This window comes from Gracilinanus agilis, chromosome 2 (assembly GCF_016433145.1).
Source record: "Gracilinanus agilis isolate LMUSP501 chromosome 2, AgileGrace, whole genome shotgun sequence".
Taxonomy (NCBI): Eukaryota; Metazoa; Chordata; class Mammalia; order Didelphimorphia; family Didelphidae; genus Gracilinanus; species Gracilinanus agilis.
The window spans coordinates 604,847,336-604,866,603 of record NC_058131.1 but is presented as its reverse complement, the minus strand read 5'-3'; the positions used below and the strand labels follow the sequence as shown (position 1 = coordinate 604,866,603).

The window sequence follows — 19,268 nt, the reverse complement described above, 5'->3', positions numbered from 1 at the left end:
CTTACCTCCAGGCATTTTCTCTGGCTATTTCCTATGCCTGAAATGCTCTCACTCCTCCACTCTTAACTATTGACTCCCCAGGTTTCCTTTAGTCTCAATTAAAATCCTGCCTTTTAATAGATGTCTTTATCAACCTCTCTTAATTCTAGTGCTTTCCTTCAGTTAATTATTACCCATTTGTGTATATAGCTAAATACCTTAAGGGCAAAGTTTAAAAAGACTGTACATTGCCTCTTTTTGTATCCCCAGCACTTAGTACTGTTCCTTACACATAGTAGGTATTAAATAAATGTTTACTGGTTGATATGGTAACATTCATTTTTGTTGATGAATATAAGTGTTTTTTTAACTAAAAGTCTCACTTTCTTCTTTCTTAACCTTATTCACCTTCTCTGGCCTAGCAGTAGAAACAGAGTACCAAAACTCCATAGGAAGGGGGCAGCTGGGTAGCTCAGTGGATTGAGAGCCAGGCCTAGAGACAGGAGGTCCTAGGTTCAAATCTGGCCTCAGATAATTCCTAGCTGTGTGACCCTGGGCAAGTCACTTGACCCCCATTGCCTACCCTTACCACTCTTCTGCCTTGGAGCCACTACCCAGTATTGACTCTAAGAAGGAAGGTAAGAGTTTAAAAAACAAACAAACGAACAACCAAAAAAAACTCCATAGGAAGCTTTAGTTGCAACAGTTGGCTGGTCTTCCCTCCCATAAAATAAAAGCTGTGTAAGACTCAGACTGGAAACTTGAAACTAAATTCAATGAATGTTTATTAGGAACCCTACTATGTGTAGAGAAAAAAATATGTTTACATAAGAAATAGTCCCTGGCCCTCCTGAGCTTATTTATTAGGAGGATATTAATATACACAAGCTAATATAATGAAAAATAATAGATGGTAAATGCTTTAGTGAGGTAGGAAGTGCTAAGTGAAGTCTAAGGGAAAAGGTAAGGATACCCTCTGATTGGAAAGATATGGGGAGACTTCCTGGAGAAAGGTACCATCTGAGTTGAATTTAATGGATTAAAATTCAAAAAGAGGAAGAGGAAAGAATCATAGGAATTGAGAACAACACTGGTGACAGTACATAATAAGTAAAATTCAGGGTAGATAATGTGAACAAGTAGCATAACTTGACCAGACCCTTGAAAACCAGTATGGCATAAGATTGAAAAAGATGGCACTAGCTTATAGGAAATCATAAGAAAAAGAAAACTCAAATGCAACCTTTAAATCATCCTTAAAAAGCCCTTTACATGCCTTTCTTAAATAAGCAGATACCTTTCACTCTAAATGGTACTCCAATAAGGACATTTTTTAAAAAGATTTAGATTTCATTTGATTTTAGTCTAATTGGATTTGTTTTTAGTTTGGTTTTTTAATGATTTTTTTGTAAACTTAGGTTGAATGGGATGGGGGGAATAAAGAATGTCAAGGACTATATACAGGTAGTATAGATGAGCCATAATATGGGTGAAATAGCATTTCTTGAAGTTGACAGCCTGTATTGGAATTCTGTGTTGAGTCTATCTTTTTATCACTAAGCCCTGCTGAATACTGATTAGAGCTTGAACTTACTATTAAAGAGAATAAAAAAAGGTCTGCAATATTACCATTTTTATGGCCATGCAAAGATGAATTAACAAGTGCAAGGCTTTACAAGACAAAATGCCTAATTTTAGCACAAATATAGAATCTGTTCATAACAACATTATTCCTGTTTAGTTGTATGTGAGATAACCAAACAAAATAAGCTTCATCCAATTTTTGTTTTATTATTATTTCAATTATAGGGGTTTCAATAGGCAGAATTATAATTAAGTACAAAAACCTAAGAAGTGCCTAACTTTAAAGAATTTTATTTAGTATTTTTCAAAGTATAATTAAGATTTCATTATAACTAGCTAAAAATCTAAACTGGATAAACAAGAGATAGGATACTAATGCTTTTACTGAATTCTCTAAACTCTTTTGGTCTAAAAAAAATTCTTTGTAAATGATCTTTTAGTAGAATTCTTTTTATGTTAATGATTTGGCAAATAACAGATATTTATGTTAGAAGAGTTAAATGATTTATGTAAGCTCACCATTTAACATTCTCAAATAAATCAAACATTGATTTTATCAATAAAGGTTATCACAAAACCTTAAACAGTCAAGATGGGTCTGAGTTCAATGATATTATGGAGTAATTTTAAATTTTGTTTTAAAGTAAGGCTATGCCTGAGATTCCTTGACCAACTTTAAGATAGCTAACTATCTTTTGAAGGTAACCCCATTAGTGTAAGATGACCAGATGTCCTAAGTGGGTTTTATCCTCTTGTCCCCAGAGGCCATCCATCCCAGATTCTGTTCTGGATCAGGTTTCTAGTTCTTGTCAAAAATTACCTATGCCTTCCCTAAAAAACCAAGACTAGAAAGAATGTAAAGAGAAAGGACTTACAAAATGACTAAAAGATGCTGATTTTCATTTCTAAAATTGAGAACTAATCAATTTACATTCCAAAACATAAGTTCATCCAAAATGAATAAATTTATAGCCCAGTGCTTTATAAAAATGGCATATCTTTGAGGACTTCAATGATCTAAGCAAAGAAAAGATCCTTTCAACATAGCTACAAAACTTTCTCTCCCCATATTCATTTCATTTCCCTGAAACCTACTAATGAAAGTGTCACCTATATGGTATTTAAATCTATAAAGAAAGAAAAAGGAAGCACTGGGAAGGTATTGTATCCTTTAATGCTTACTCTCTTCTTATAACCCTTTTGCCATTAGAACTGATCTTCAACAAATTAAAGAATTTAACAAATAGTTAAATATTAGTTCTCAAATAACCAATAAGTTGCTTTGCATATTAGAGCTTGAACTTACTATTAAAGAGAATAAAAAAAAGGTCTGCAATATTACCATTTTTTTTATTTCCAATGAAAGTAAAGAGAAGTTTAAGAATTAATGGTACAAAACAAGCACATTTAGTCTTTTGTAATTTGTCTCCTTTGGTATCCTTGTCTCCCTTTCTGTGTGGTTATGAGTCTTTAATTTCTCTCTTATTCTATTTCTGCTTCTCCCCCTCTCTCTGCCTTTCTACTTTGCATTTCTTCCCCTATGTCTATGCCACAGAAATCAGGAAGCACTGGAATCCTAATATATTAGTAAGGAAAACCTAAAAAAATTAGCAACAAATCTTGGTATATGATTTTTCCCCTCCTCTTGGATTTTATAATAAACTTTTTTTTCCACTGGCTGCCCCAAATCTTACTTTTCTCCAATGAGTTAAAAATGAAGCTAAAATAAATTTCTGCCAGCTTATATTACTCTTTCCTTCTATCTTTAATTATCTTTACTTTCGACTCAAGTCTCCCATTCAAGTGCCTCCAGCAAAAAAGTATACCATCTGAAGCCGTTCAGGAAAGAAAATTTCCCCATTATGCACTACAATGGATTAGCATGGTAGAAAGAACACTGTATGTGAAATCAGAGGACCTGGGTTTCAGGTTGTGTGATATCAGCTACGTCATTTAACATCTTTGGGTCTCAGTTTTCTAATCTGTAAAGGAGAGGGGTAGACCAGATGGTCCCTTCAAGTTATACATTCTGTGTCCTCTTGGTGATGTTGTGCTTAAGTAATTCTGAACAGAGGAAACTAAGTGTTTCTCCTAAAAAAAAAAAAAAAAAAAAAAGTTGTCCTTTTAAAACATTGGAGCAGTAATAGCAAAATAAGCTTCCGATAATACAGCTACTTTGGTTTTACAAAGTGCTCTGCCTACAAACATCTCCCATATATTTTGAATATACATCAAAACCTTCAGAGCTCTTCCATTCTTAACTATTCTCTTTTCTATTTTCTGTTATATTTCTGTTAGTTTCTCTTGTAAACCCATTTAGACCAAGTGTCTCTTTTCAAAAGCATCATTTCTCAAATATAGAGAGAACTGAGTCAATTTTATAAGAATACAAAGCATTACCCAATTGAAAAATGGTCAAAGGATATGACCAGGCAGTTTTCAGAGGAAGAAATTAAAACTATCCTTGGTCACATGAAAAAATGCTCCAAATCACTACTGATTAGATCATTAGAGAAATGCCTATTAAAATTCTGAGATTGCACCTGACACCTATGAGTTAGGATAAATGAACAAAAAGGAAAATGATAAAAGTTGGAGGGGCGTGGGAAAAATGAGACACCAATACACTGTTAGTGGAACTACAACTGTTCTGGAAAGCAACATGGAACCAGGCCCAAAAGGCCATAAAAATATACATACCTTTGATCCAGCAATAGCACTACTGAGTCTGTATCCCAAAGAAAACAGAGACAAAGGAAAAGGACCTATCTGTACCAAAATATGTTAGCACCTCTTTTTTATAATGGCAAAGAACTGGAAATAAAGAGGTTGTCTATTACTTGTGATATATGGTTGAACTAGAATACTACTGTGCCATAGGAAATGACGAACAAGATGAGTTCTGAAAGACTTACATGAAATGAGGCAAAATGAACAAAACCAGGAGAACACTGTATACAGTAACAGAAATATTATATGATGATCAACTGTGATGGATTATCAGCAAAGCAAGTTTCAACAATAACCACAAGAGACTCATGATGAAAATGCTATCCACAGACAAAGAAGAAACTGTTGGAATCTGAATGAAGATCAAAGAATGCCATCTTCCACTTTTTCCTTCGTGAAATTTTTATTGTATGTGTGACATGTCTTCTATCATGACAAGAGCAATATGTAAATATATTACTGCATAAAAGTGCTGGCATAACTGTATTGGGAGTTGTTGTGAGGAAGATTAGATTAGTTATTGATTAAGTGTTAAGGTGTATCTAACAGGAAGGAGCTGGAGCTGGGAATTCCAGGTTGGAATGAAGGAGCAGGAAGAAGTGACTTGTGCTCTGAGTGGGACTCCATTGGGGGTTAACACAAACTGTGGTTAGCCCTGGGAGCACTCAGAGTAAAAGGACATCCTGTTTCCTGATTTTCCTCTGGGATCCTGAGTGGTGGCATCTAGCAGAGAGAGAAGATTAACAGTCCTGTGCCAAGGAAGAGGAGAAAGTTTGAGATCTGGTGGACAGAATTTCAAGCAAACCCTCCCTACTTGGTACCTGAGACCACCTTGGCTCTTGGCATCCAGAGACCATCAGTGGATTGCAGTGAGAATCCCAAAGTCACAAAGCCCCTAGCTGAGCTGCTCAAGCCTGGCAGGTTCCAGGTCTGAGGCAGTCACCCAGAGACTTCACTGCTCCTTGGGCCCTGTCAGTTTAGATTAGTAAGTTAGTGTAGAAATAAGTCTTTCCTTTCCCTGTGGGTTATGTCATTAGATTGAAGGTTTTAGAGTAGATATCCCTATCCCACCTTTTAGTTGTTTATAATTAAACCCAGTTATATCCTGTTACCTTGTCTGTTGGATTCAAAGCCTCTGGCCCAGGGTGACAGTTGGCTAACTGACCTTTGTCAGTTAGGAGCAGCTTGGCTGTTCAGGTCTTCATGTCCAAGTCTAGTCTCTCATAAATCCCAGTGTGTGTACCCACAAACCACTTAGTTTATTTATAATATCCCTGGTGACCCCATTTCCTTTACTTATATTTTCTACGAGAAAGGGAGAAAATCTGAATCCTAAAATGTCAGAAAACAATTGACAAAAATTGTTTTTACATGTAACTGAAAAAAAAAATTTTTAGTGGAATCCACACTGCATTACTTATTCGCTTAGACTTTAGTCTCCCTGAGCCAGTTTCCTCATCAATAAACTGGAAGAAATAATATTTGTACCTGTGAGGTAGAAATAGGTTTGTTGGTGGGATCAAATGTGATAATGTAAAAATGCTTTGTAATCAATCACAAATCAAATCATTTTTTCATCTTTTTCTCAACTCTATATATCCTTCACAACTACTCTACTTCTTCTTGTCAACTCCATTCTTATTTTTCATTCCATCACACCTACTTTTTTTACAAACTTCATTTGCTTCCCTGATTGGTCTCAACATATGATCACCTAGTTCAGGGGTCGGCAACCTTTTTGGCCGTGAGAGCCATAAACATCACATTTTTTAAAATGTAATTTCGTGAGAGCCGTACAGTGCTCACAGTGCGCGCTCCTATAACAGCGCCTGAAAAAAAAAATGACTTTATGGCTCCTACAGAAAGAGCCATTCGTTGCTGACCCCTGACCTAGTTCAACAAAAGAATCTCTCACACACCCCACACCCTCAGTCCTTAACTAACCTCTAAACTCTGGATAACCTTGCAGTATTGCTAATATTTTAGCAATACTGCAATATTGCTAAAGTCACAAAAATTTGCTGATTATAAAGTTACTAAAAATTACTGCAATGAACCTTCATTTTTAATGCTAATATATCCAGTGATGGCAAATGTTTTAGAGACTGAGTGCCATGCCCCCCCAGAACAAATGTCAGGACCACTTCCCCCCCCCCCCCGAACCAGTGTTGTGACTCCCTCTAAGTGCCATAGATTTGCAACCACAGATATACACCAATGTGACTGAGGCATAGAACACTAGATGCCTAGAATATAGTGATAGTTAAATGCTTTCTCACTCATTTATTCATTCATTCACTACTTTCTCCAAAGAAATGAAACTGAAAATCACCTAGACAATAAGAAAGGAACATGATGGGTGTAAATTTGCTGCCAACACATTGCAACTAAGGCATTATAAAGGATAAAAAGTAAAGGAAGAAGAAATGTACATGCAAAAAAGATGGGTTAGTCATGTACTAAGAATGAAAATTAACCTTTAGGCAGTACAGTTAGTCTATGCACTCCACTGGTAGGCTCTTGATGTCAAGAGAATGAGAGGTAATCCAGAGGTATGTTGGGTGGATATCTTATGACAAACTTATGGGAGGATATGAACAAGAACAGAATTGACAAGCAGTTTTACAATATGCATCACTGAAAAGAAAATCATAAAAATGAGAACAAAGATATATTTAATTATTCTAACATAACTCTTCCACATCTACCTAAATTTTATAATTACAAAGTGCTTCCCAATTCATTAACTAATCTGATTTTCAATGATGTAGATAGGGTGAGTACTATTATACCTATTTTACAAGTAAGGAAATTGAAGGTTTTGTGAACTGCCCCAACTTATACCACTAGTATGTAAGAGCTGAGTCTTGAATCCTGGTCTTTTGGCTATAAATCTGAGCATATTTCATTATAACTAGTATGGTAAAGATTCTCAATTGGGACCCCACAGCTGTTCTACAATTTTTTTATTCCTCTTACACTTTTTTGGCCTACCGCCCCCTTTCCAGAAAAAATATTACTTAGCCCTCTGGAAATTAATTTTTTTTACATTTTAATAGCAATTAATTGGAAAGATAAATACACCTGTGGCTATCACCGCCCCCCTGGATCACTGCAGCACCCACCAGGGGCAGTAGAGCCCACTTTGGGAAGTACTGTCTTAAATTCTGCTACAGTCATCACAGAGGTTATTTCTAAATCTTTTCTACTGTCAGACACTCAGTCCAGCCTCACCCTCAGCAAATTAAATTCATTAAAAATTTATTAATTATTCACTATATGCAAAGCATGATCATATTCCCTGGGAAAAAAAACAAACAGTTTAGATAAAACAGGATCTTTGACCTCATGGTGTTTACTGGCAACTACTACTACTATTTTACTGGAAATACATATCATTTCTAAGTTCTCTTAAGTTTCTTTTTCTCTCCCCTTAAAATTTCTTTTCTTTTCTTTTCTTTTTTAACTCTTACCTTCCTTCTTGGAGTCAATGCTATGTATTGGTTCCAAGGCAGAAGAGTGGTAAGAGCTAGGCAGTGGAGGTCAAGTGACTTGCCCAGGGTCACACAGCTAGGAAGTGTCTGAGGCCAAATTTGAATGCAGGACCTCCCATCTCTGGGCCTAGCTATCAATCCACTGAACCACCTAGCTGCCCCTCTCCTTAAAATTTCTTAATCAATTCTTTTTCTTTACTTATAACTATGAAGTATCCCTCTAAGTAAATGTGGTTTAAGTATTTAATGGAAGGAAACCAGGCAAAACAATTGTGATGCTCAATGTAGACATTAGATTGCCCAATAAAGAGAAAAATAAATATAAGATCATAGAAAAAGCACTGGAAGGACCTCGGAAGACCTCTAGTTAAACCCCATCACTTTATAGTTGATGAAATTGAAGCTAAAGAGGGTTAAATAACTTGCCTCAAGTCACAAAGGTTGCAAGGATCAGAGATAGGATTTAAATGAAGCCTTCTGACACTGGAGTTGTGCTCTTTTTGTACATATTGTACTTGATGAAAACAAAACTCAGGGAGACAGCATATGCAATATAGTTTCTTTTCCTTTAACTCAACATGTGAATATATTTTAAGTCAGTCTAACATGATTACAGATTGATTTTTCATTGTCTTCATTAAAAACATGAAACTGAAATTTGAAATAAAGGAATCTGCTTATGCAACAAACAACTATTATCAGAAGGGAATTTTTCTCTCTCCAGTGTCACTTTTTTTTAATTGTCATTTCTCAGTGACCTGGAGGTCAAATACCACTGAGTAAATTCAGTTATAGATGAGCTTCAAAAAAAGGTAATTAAAGAACCAGTGAACTAATGAGACAGGAAACAATGATTCCACAGGCACTGTCCCCCTAGGTGGGCCAGACAAATTAAGAAACTATGACTGGTTCTTGAGATGTGACATGTGAGAGTTAGTGGGTGCAGAAAAAAGCTTTTAAATTGCGACCAGGAGGAAGTCTGGGTCTTTGGTGTGCATGTGGAAGAGCAGAGTGGACCCTTTGATGGAGTGTAGCTAGAAGGCCCATTATGGTAGTAATAGATTAGAAAGGTTACCTTTCTATCTCTCTCCTTTTTCCTCTCTTTACTACTACTACTACTTTTGATTAATAAAGTTATTAAGCTACAACCAGCCTCATAATTTTAAATATTATACTATAAAGTACAAGGTCTGGTGAGAAAGGAAAAAAAACTGTTTAAACTGGCCTTAGGAACAAAACCAAAGTCTAAAAAAGTCAGGAAAAGGAGGACCCTGAAAAAGCATCTTAATTCAATTTCTGTATGACTCATCTCACCTTTGTGACTTTAACCAATTCATTTAACCTCTTCAGAAACCAGTTTCCTCATCTGCAAAATGAGAGAGTTGAACACACTAAGATCCTTTCTAATCCAAGATTAATGATCCTATGATTCCAACATTTATTGCATACAAGAAACACATATGAAACATAAAAACATAAAAGGGAAAAATGGAACAAAATTATTATTCTTCAGGTAACTTTAAAAATGCAAGAATTACAATTATAATCTTAGACAACAAAAATTGAAAAAGTCAAGAGAGACAAACAGGGAAAACTTTATTATGGCTTAAAGGCTCCAGAGACAATACAAAATATTAAATGTATACACCAGTCACTTAGTGGCTGAGTGTGGTACAGCTGAAAAAGCACTGGCTAGGTAGTTGGAAGATATGGCTTCAAGGACTGAACCTTCCCAGCCTACAGTTTCTATATATGTAAAAAAAAGAAAGGAGGGTTGACTAAATGAACCTTGAGGTCACATCTAGCTCTAGATCTATGATTCTATTAAGTTCTTAGAAGAAAAGTTGCTCCTTCCCCTACCCCCACCCAAAAACAAAATTTAGTAGGATTCTTTCATATTCCTCTTTCCAAACTGGATAAATCCAAGAGAAAGATAAGTAAGAAAGTAAATATAAAATAGAATGAATATTGAAAAAACTAGATTTGACTGACCTATGGTTATTTCTAAATGGAAATGTTAAAGTATAAACATATTTTCAGTATCCCATAGCACCTTTACAAAAAGAAACCACATTAATACAGCATAAAAAAATACATGAATATAAAAAGTAGGTAAAATAAACATATCTGTTACAGACATTAATGCAATGCAATGAATGAAGGTAATGAACAAAAGGGAGAAATCAAATGGCAATCTGCTGAATAACTAATAGACCAAAGAATAAACCTAGAGGAACAAAATTTATTAGATACAGTTAAAACATCTTCAGAGCTAAAAATCTATCCCTCTCAAAAATTATGAAGACAAATACTGAGGGTCAATCAATGAATTATGATGTTAATGAACAAAACTAGAAAATAAGCACATCAGAAAATACTAAAAATAAAAAATATTGAAAAGTAAATAAACTTGAAAATTAAGACTAGATAATTAATTTTTAAGAGCTTTTAATTTTAAGCCTAAAAATATTGATGTCATTAGTCAACTTTAAAAAATGCAAAATTAAAATGGCAAAATAAAAAATGACTAGTAAATTCAGAAGAAATCAAATGAGTTATCTGAAGATACACAATCACACATGAACAAAACCAATACAAAGATATTTGATAAGTCTAAATTAACAAAAAAAGAGATATCTTAACCTAATCTCATAAGAACAAATTGAATACGCTATGATTGAACTACCAAAGGGAAAAATCCAAGACCAGATGGATTTATTAGTAAATTATTTCAAATATTCAAAAAACAATGAATACATGTTCCAAATGGTTTTTTTTAAGTAGATATAAAAAGCACTATACCAAATTCCTCATATGAGACAATATGGTCTAAGCAGAGAGCAAGAAAAAAGACCAAACTCACTAAAAAATATAGATGAAAAAATGAAAACGAAAGTATAATCTTAAGGTAATATATCCATAAAAAAATTCATTGTGGCCAAAATGGATGCATACCAGGAATATAAGGATAATTCAAAATTAGGGAAAAATAGTATAATTAATCACATAGATATAAGGAAGAAAATTTCAATAGATGAAATAAGTATGACAAAATATAGCATTAATGTATTCACTCATTCATTCAATAACATTTCTCAAGTATCTACAGCAAACCAAGCATGATGCAAATGCAAAGACAAAAATCACAGTCTCTGTCTGAAATTTCATTCCACTCAGAGAAAAACAATCTGTAAACAGACAATTAAATATGAAATAGCCACAAAGTATTTCATGTTAAAAATTCTAAAACTCAGAGGCAAGAGAAGGCTATTCTTAATATAAAAAGTATATGTTTAAAACTAATAGCTAACATTCTTTCCTATGAAAAAAACATGAAAAATTCCTTGTATGAACATGAATACCCCATTCTACTCACTGGTATGACATAGTTCTAAGAATGTTAACCACTTAGCAATGTGACAAAAAAAAAATTAGTAATAGTTAACATTTATATGCCATTATCTGTCACACTATGCTGAATATTTTATAAATTTTTTTTTAAATCCTGACCTTCTAAGAATCATTACTGTATATTGGTTAAAAGGCAGAAGAACTGAAAGGACTAGGCAACAAGGTTAAGAGATTTTCCCAGGGTCACACAGTTAGGAAGTGTCTTTTGAACCCAAAACTCTTTTTTCTAGACCTGCTCTCAATCTACTGAGCCACCTAGTTGCTTCCTACAATTATTTTCCCATTTGATTTGGCAATTAACTTTACAATCATTATTTCATTTGATTCTCAGGAGACAACCTTGTGAAGTAGGTTCTATTATTATCCCCAGTTTACAGATAAGGAAACAGTAAAAGAGATTAAAAGACTTGTCCAGGGTCACAAACCTGTTGGTTGTCTGAGGTTGGATTTGAATTCAAGTCTCCCTGACTCCAGCCCAAAATTTTATCCAGTATGCTTCTTAGCTATCTCAAGACAAATTTTAAAATATTGATATTGGCAAAAAGAAGATAAGATTACCTCTATTTCCAGATTATACAATGGTGATCTAAGAAAATCACAGAGAATAAATGAAGAAATTAACTGAAATGATTTATCTTGTCATCAGGGTACTGCGGACATAGAAAATACACAAAAACATTAGAATTTCTAAGCTGAACAAAAACTCAAAAACTAATAAATTTATTAAGTGCCTACATGCCTGACAAAAGTAAAGCAGATTGCCTCAGAATATTTTTCCCCCCAAGGAGATGTTTACAGCTAAGTAGCTACTGGATCTACATAAAATAAATACTGATTTGGGGAGGGAAATCAAGAAAGACCTCTTGAAGGAGGCCTATAAGATGAGTTTCAAGAAGTGCAAAGGGCACCAAAAGGTACAGGCATGAAGGACTGCATGTGTAAAGTAGGAGATGAAATATCATTTGCAGAAAAGAGCAAATAGGATGGTTTAGCTTGAGCAAAGAATATATTTATAGTAATTTAATATCTTTCTGGGAGACTAGAATAATTTAGTCATTCCCATTAGCAACAGTCCCATAATTCTCTTGTCTTTTGTAGCTAAACTGACTGAAAAAACATTTACAATAACAACTTCCACTTCCTTTCCTCACACTCTCATAACTCTCCACAGCCCAGATTCAGACCTCATCATTCCACCAAAACTGCTCTCTCCAATGGTACTAACAATCTCTTAATTGCCAAATCTAATAGCTTTTTCTTAAAACTCATTCTTCTTAATCTCTCTGAAGCCTCTGACACTGAAGTATCCTCTTCTCCAAGATACTATCTTTCCTGTAGATTTTCAAAATAGTACTCTCTTCTGGTTTTCTTCCTACCTGTCTGTTTCTTCTCAGTCCTTCATTGAATCTTCATTCAGGTCATGCCCATTACCTTGGATAATTCTCAGTCCTCTGTCCTGGACTCCCTCTTCCTCTCTCCCTATATCAGTTATGGCAAACCTATGGCACAGGCACCAAAGATGGCACACAGTGCTCTCTGTGGGTGCGAGGCTACCTTCCCCCCTTCTCCCAGAGTTTGTTACTAGAAAGGCAGAGGGACTCCAGCAGAGCTGCTCCCTTCCCCTTCTCCACCAAGCCAGCAAACATTTTTTCACTTTACCTGACCCTCTGTGCAACAGCCCTGTGGGAGTGCTTTCTCCCTACCCAGTGTGGGGTAAGGTAGGGGTAGCTTGCATCCAGCACTCAGTGGTGGGGAGGGGCATAGCACAGGGCACTCTGTACCTAAAAGTTTCACCATCGCTGCCCTATATATTCTTTCAATTGATAGTCTCATCAGCTTCCTCTAATTCAGTGATTATCTCTAAGCTCAAGATTCTCAAATCTATTTAGATAGTCTTAACCTCTCTGCAGACCTTTGGTATCACACCTCCAATTGCTAATCAAACATCTCAAACTGAATGTCTGGAAAACATCAAATTCATCCTCCTTCTTGACTTCTTTTTACTGGGTGTAGTACCATAATCCTCAGGCTCACAACCTAGGTGTCACCCTTGACTCCTCACTCTCTCTTGTTGTACCTTCAAACATCCCTTTTGTCCTCTTATTCTGCCACCACTTGGTACAACACCTCATCACCTCACACCTGGACTCCTTGCCACAAGTCTCTACCCACTTCAGTCCATCTCCCTCCTGAAGCACAGATCGGACAACTCAATAAATTTCAATGGTTCCCTATCTCCTCTAGAATCAAATATAAAATCCTATTTGACATTCAAAGCCCTTCATAACCTGCCTCCTCCCCACTTTTCCAGAATAGCACCTTATAGCATACCACTCACCATGTGCTCTGCAATCTAGGGCCAATGGCCTCCATGCTGGTCTTTACACAAGAAACTGACTACATGCACTTTCTCTAACTATTCTCCAGGTCTGGAATGCTCATCTCTACCTCCTGGCTTCTCTGGTTTTCTTCAAGTCCCACCTAAAATTCCAGAAGCCTTTCTTTGATCCCTCTTAATCCTAGGGCCTTCTCTCTATAGATTATTTCCAATTTATTCCACAGAAAGCCCATTTGTATATGGTTGTTTACATGTTGCCTAACCAAATACTTGGAAATTAAGTGGCCATGGTTCTCATTCCAGATCTCTTTCTAACTAGCTTTGTGACTTGGGAAATCGCATAATCTCTCTGGGTCTCAGTTAACTCACATGAGATCAGACAAGATCATGTTTGAACTTCAATCCAACTTCAAATTCCATAGTTTTAGGAAACAAAGGCCTGAAGTAAGATAATGACAGTAAGAAGGAGAAATAAGCAAATCCTGGCCAACTAATTTCCAAATACTTTTTCTAAGATATTATCTTTTAACCTCTTGCTTTGACTATCAACAACATGGAATGTAGGAAGGTGGCACAGTTGAGTGTCAGGTCTAAAGTCAGGAAGACTCATCTTCCCAAGTTCAAATTTGTCCTCAAACACTTATCAGCTATGTGACTGTGGACAAGTCACTCAACCCTGTTTGCCTTGGTTTCTCATCTATAAAATAAGCTGGAAAAGGAAAGGAAATGGCAAACCATTCCAGTATCTTTGTCAAGAAAACCTTAGATGAGGTCACAAAGAGTTGGGCATGACTAAAACAACTAAACCATAACATGGTGAGGGGACTAGAAACTATATCTGGAATACTGTGTTAAGACGATCATCTTAGGAAGCACATTAAAAAGCTGGAGCACATCCAAATGGAGGCAATGAAGATGGTGAAGAGCTTGGGGCCATCACATAACAATAATTAAAGAAACTAGGAATATTTTGCCAAGCCTAGGTGAAAATGTTATCACTGACTTCAAGGGCTGATAGATTGTCATATGGAATAAGAATTAAAATGGTTTGCTTAATCTCAGAAAGCAAAAACTAGAATAACAGATCAAAGTTGCAAAGATGCAAATTTCAGGTTGATAAAAGGAAAATTTTTCTAATAAGAGGATTTGTACAAAGGTAGAATGAATGCCTTGGGAAGGAATGGGTTTTCCCAATTATAAAGGTCTATAGATACTGGTGATGCTTATTCAGGTATAAGTTGAATTTACATTATATCTAAATATCTCAAAGTTGGAAAATAAATATGACAATTTCCTAATTGATCTAATCATCTTAGTCTCCCCAGATCCAATACATGCCACTGACAAATTTACTAACTGTTTTTTGATAACTGTTTTCTACTCAAAAAGTTTCAGGGGTCCTCAATGCCTACCAAGTAAAAATTCCCTAACTTGGCTTCAAATTTTGTTCATGTTTTGGCCCAAATGACCTTTCTGGCCTTATTTTTCACTTCCCATCTTACTAAACTTCTTAAACTCAAATGAATTGATGGAGAGTTCGCAAACATGTTCTAAAGGCTACTTTCACTCTTGCTGGTTTATCTGCCCTCCTCCTTCTGTCAAAAGTTCTACCCACCTTTGGAGATATAGATCAGAATAAATGCCCACCTCCTCCATTTAGACTTTTTTCTAATCCAACCAGCTGGGAAGTGCTCTCCTCACTGTAAGAAATCCTTTAGCCCCCTTTCTCTCCTCACAGCATTTATCACTTTACCTTGCATTATTACACTTACCCAGCATACACCCTTTGTAGAGCATACAAGCTCTTTGAGGGCAGGTTTTTAAAAAATCTTTTTATCCCCAGTGATTATCTGTGTCTTGAGTATAGTAGGCACTCAACAAACATCTGTAAACCTGATTTCTGTTGTATTATTTTCTTCATGTACTTATCTTAGTTTCCTTATTCTACTATAAAGCCCTTAATAGGCACAGATGGGTGCATTTGTCTGTTATTCCCCAAAGTGATGAGTGCATAATTGATATTAGTGAGCATTTAAAAATTGATACCCCATAAATCAAGCTTCATTCCCACTGTACTTTTTTTCTTGCCCCTAAATTAGTTTCTCTAGAAATTCTATACTAAATTACTTCAATTTCTATCTTCTGATGTTATTTACAACTATTACCCATCTGTCTTTCTAGTTTACTTGTAATGTTTCTTTGTCAAAGAGCATTATGTCTAGCTGTACAGAAGCTGACAATAAACATGTTCCTACTATTACTTCCAACTAATGCTGGTTCTTAGTGGGCCAAATTTCACATAGCTACTTTTAAAGACTCCAAGTACATGGCTATTGCATGCTGTATTATTCATTTTATGTAGAATGTACATCTAGCTTTAGAAAAAGAAAGATCTACAGAGTGACATTTTCATTTTAACTAGTCCTATCACTTAAGGATTAAAATCTGGAAATAAAATAAGGTCTAATTCATTTTGTAAAGGCTTGGCTTAGTAAATAATTGTATTTACCTAGTTCATCCAACAAATATTGGTTGCTTACCCTTTTCAAGGCCCTATGCAAAATGACAAAATTTCTGCTTTCCAAGGGAAGCATATGATGAGGATGCCATGCTGATCAAGGAGATAGGATATATTTAGGCAACATATATTAGGCAATATGGTATAGGGGAAAGAGCCCTGAATTTAGAATATAAGGCTATTATTTGTGCCCATGTATCTATGTGTCTGTGGGCAAGTCAATTCACCCCTCTGGCCTCTGTTTTCTAATCCCTATCATGAGATTTGACTAGAAGATAAATTTTAAGGTCCATTCCAACTCCCTAATATTCTGTGATGCTTCATTCTGACTCCTCAGATACCAAGGGTTGGATAACCATCATGTCCCATATCTTCATGCCTTTGCATAAGGCTCTAATTTACCTAGAAACAAGAATTCCCTTTCTTCCTACAGAACTCAGAGAAGGCTTACTTTTATTTGTCTCCTAAGGTTAACTAATACCCTCATACTCCAAATTACTTTGTATCTACTTAGTATATATTTGGTTTTTACTTTGCCCCTTGTTTCTTCTCCCAGACTCCCAAATGAATATAAAATTATTGAGGCCAGGGATTGTATCATTTTTGTCTTTGTGCCCTTAGAATCCAGTACAGTAACCAGCATACAAAAAGCTCTTAAAAGCTGTCAAATGGAATTATCTATTAAAAAGTGCCATATGAGCATTATAGACAATATCTGCTACTGGAAGAGATATGGCTTTTGGTTCAGAAGATAGGGAAGATTTCCTAGAGGTAATAGGATTTGAGTTGTGTTGAAGAATAGTTCAGATTACCAACGTCAAGAAATGTAAGCAAATAGAGGTGGGAAAGTGTAAAGCATATTCTGGAATGATGTAGCCCAATTTGGTCAAAGTGGAAAGATGTGTAAGAAGATAATGAAAAATAATACTTGAAAGGTAGGATGGGCCAGATTAGCTGGATGGCCCAGTAATACATATGCTGTAAGGATAAATGAAATGTACATCAAATATATAGTCCCTTAAGGAAACCAATGCCTGAGCCCTCCTTGAATCTCCAAGTATTTTGTAAATATTATTTTAGACAATGAAGTTTATTTGTGATGGAGGGCTGAGTAGAAGAGAGAAGAGACTAAAAGGGTTACTTGCTCAAAGCTATAAACCAAGCCATGCATAAAACTGGGCATAAAATTCTAGAAAGGTAATTTTACATCCAAGTTTTTATAAAAATTACAAAATTTTAAATGATTTTGCTGTAGTTGACCCTTATTTAATGTTTCCAATAACACTGACAATTATCAGATGTATCTGGGAACTACAAACCCTCAATTTAATCAGATGGCTTTTTACTACTTGAAGATTTTATCCAACATATGGGATAAAAACACACCTGAATCATTTCAAATACCCTGTAATCCAAATGATTACATCACCTTCAAGACTGAGGTTCTTCCTTATGTCAGTCACACTGTCAACAAGAACATGAGTAAGAAGCATATGTTAAATATGAAAGTATATACTTCCTTATCGTGAAACTATTTCATTTATCCAGACATGCAAAGGGCCATTTATGAAGACATATGTCTACACAAATTTCTAAAACAATAATATATAAATCCGAGCAAAATCCAGTCCCAAATAAAGGCTGAAGAACAATAACAGTAACCTTATTGTGCACAGCCCTTTTCATATATAGAATTCAAGGCCTCAAAAGATAATCTCATTAATCTTCACCATCACTGTTTGTTCTGAGGTTAGGTAGAAAATGTATTGCTGATGATATATTACTGATAAAGAAACTGGGGCACCAACAGGTAATTTATCCCACTTATAAATGAGGCCTAGACAAAAATAAAACTCAAGTTCCCTGTCAGTTCTAAACACAAGCTATGGCTTTTCTTATTACAAATGTGAATGCTAATTGAAGGACACAAGATTCCCCACTCAACACCAAATTCAAACATGTTCTGGATTTGCAAGTAACTTCAAAGATTGTAAAAGGTGACCAAAATGACTAATCAATTTACCATCATTATCTTGGACACAGTGTGGGCTTCAGGGAATCACTAGTATGCCAACCTTTACCTCAAAGGACTACTTCAAGGACATGAAAGGTAGTTCATTAAATTCCCATAGATTATTTGATTCTTAGCTCTCTTAAGATTGCCAGAAAAGAGATCAACTTTTTGAGAGGAGGGAGGGTTACTTAAGTGCCTTCTTTTAAGAACCAAACATAAAACAATTTTATTCAAACCATTCTTTAGACATCACTCACTATATTCTGCAACCTTCAGTTAATAGCCACAAAAGAATTGTCTTAGCAAATCTAATGAGACTCTTAAGTAGCCCTACATTCTGTGAGAAGCAAGCAATCCTTTGAGTTTTAGAGGCGAGACCTATCCAAGAATTTTAAAGATTTTTTTAAGTTTGGAGCTGGAGGAAAAAATTATATATTTGGATGCAAGTCTGTCTCAATTAGCACGTAGAGGGAAGAAGCTAAGGTTCCCTGTCCCTCCATCCTTCTCTCAGGCCACAAGTGTCTAAACAGATTCCCCTCTTCCTTCAGCACCTGGGAAGATACACAGAATCCTCACTCCCTGCCTGGGGGTGAGGGGGTTGGGGGGGGGGTGCCTAAAGAGAAAGAATGAGGTGGTCTGGCCCGTGGTTTTGTTTAGGGGAGTGTGTGTGTGTGTGTGTGTGTGTGTGTGTGTTTCTGCTTGTACAACGGGACTGGCTCCTGACCCGATACGTTCAGGGGATACCCAAACCCTGCTATCCCAGGCCTCTCGGGGCCGACCGACGGCTCACCGGGTTCGCAGGGCCTGCCAAGCGGCGTCGATGTCGGCGTAGAGGTTCTTCTCCGAGGGCTTGCCCGAACTGACGCCGTAGCCCGAGTAGTCGTAGGAGAAGATGTTGCAGTTGATGCGAGAGCCGAGGCCGATGTAGAAGCTGCACATCTGGCCCAGGTCCACGGCGTTGCCATGCGAGAAGAGCAGCGTGTAGCGACTGCTGGGCGCGCAGCGGACGAACATGCAGCCCAGCCGATTGTCGCGGGCAGTGCGGGAGAAGAAGACCTCGACTGCGTCCAGCTCGCGCTGGGAGTACTGCCAGTCCGCCCTCTCGCTCAGGTGCAGGCTGCACGCCCCGGGCGCTGCGGCAGCCGCGACGGCTGCCGCCGCCTCCTCGGGCGGCTGCTGTTGCTGCTGCGGCGGCGGCGG

The 19,268-nt window shown here is 36.5% G+C and overlaps 1 protein-coding gene across 1 annotated transcript in view; it reads right to left on the bottom strand.

Moving 5' to 3' along the window:
• The window catches only part of ABHD17C (abhydrolase domain containing 17C, depalmitoylase), an 80,342-nt gene that overhangs the window by 55,693 nt on the left and 5,381 nt on the right, over positions 1 to 19,268 (bottom strand). The window contains exon 2 of the mRNA XM_044660154.1: positions 18,859 to 19,253. Within this exon, the coding sequence (XP_044516089.1) occupies positions 18,859 to 19,253 (395 nt within the window). The remainder of the gene's footprint in view (positions 1 to 18,858; positions 19,254 to 19,268) is intronic.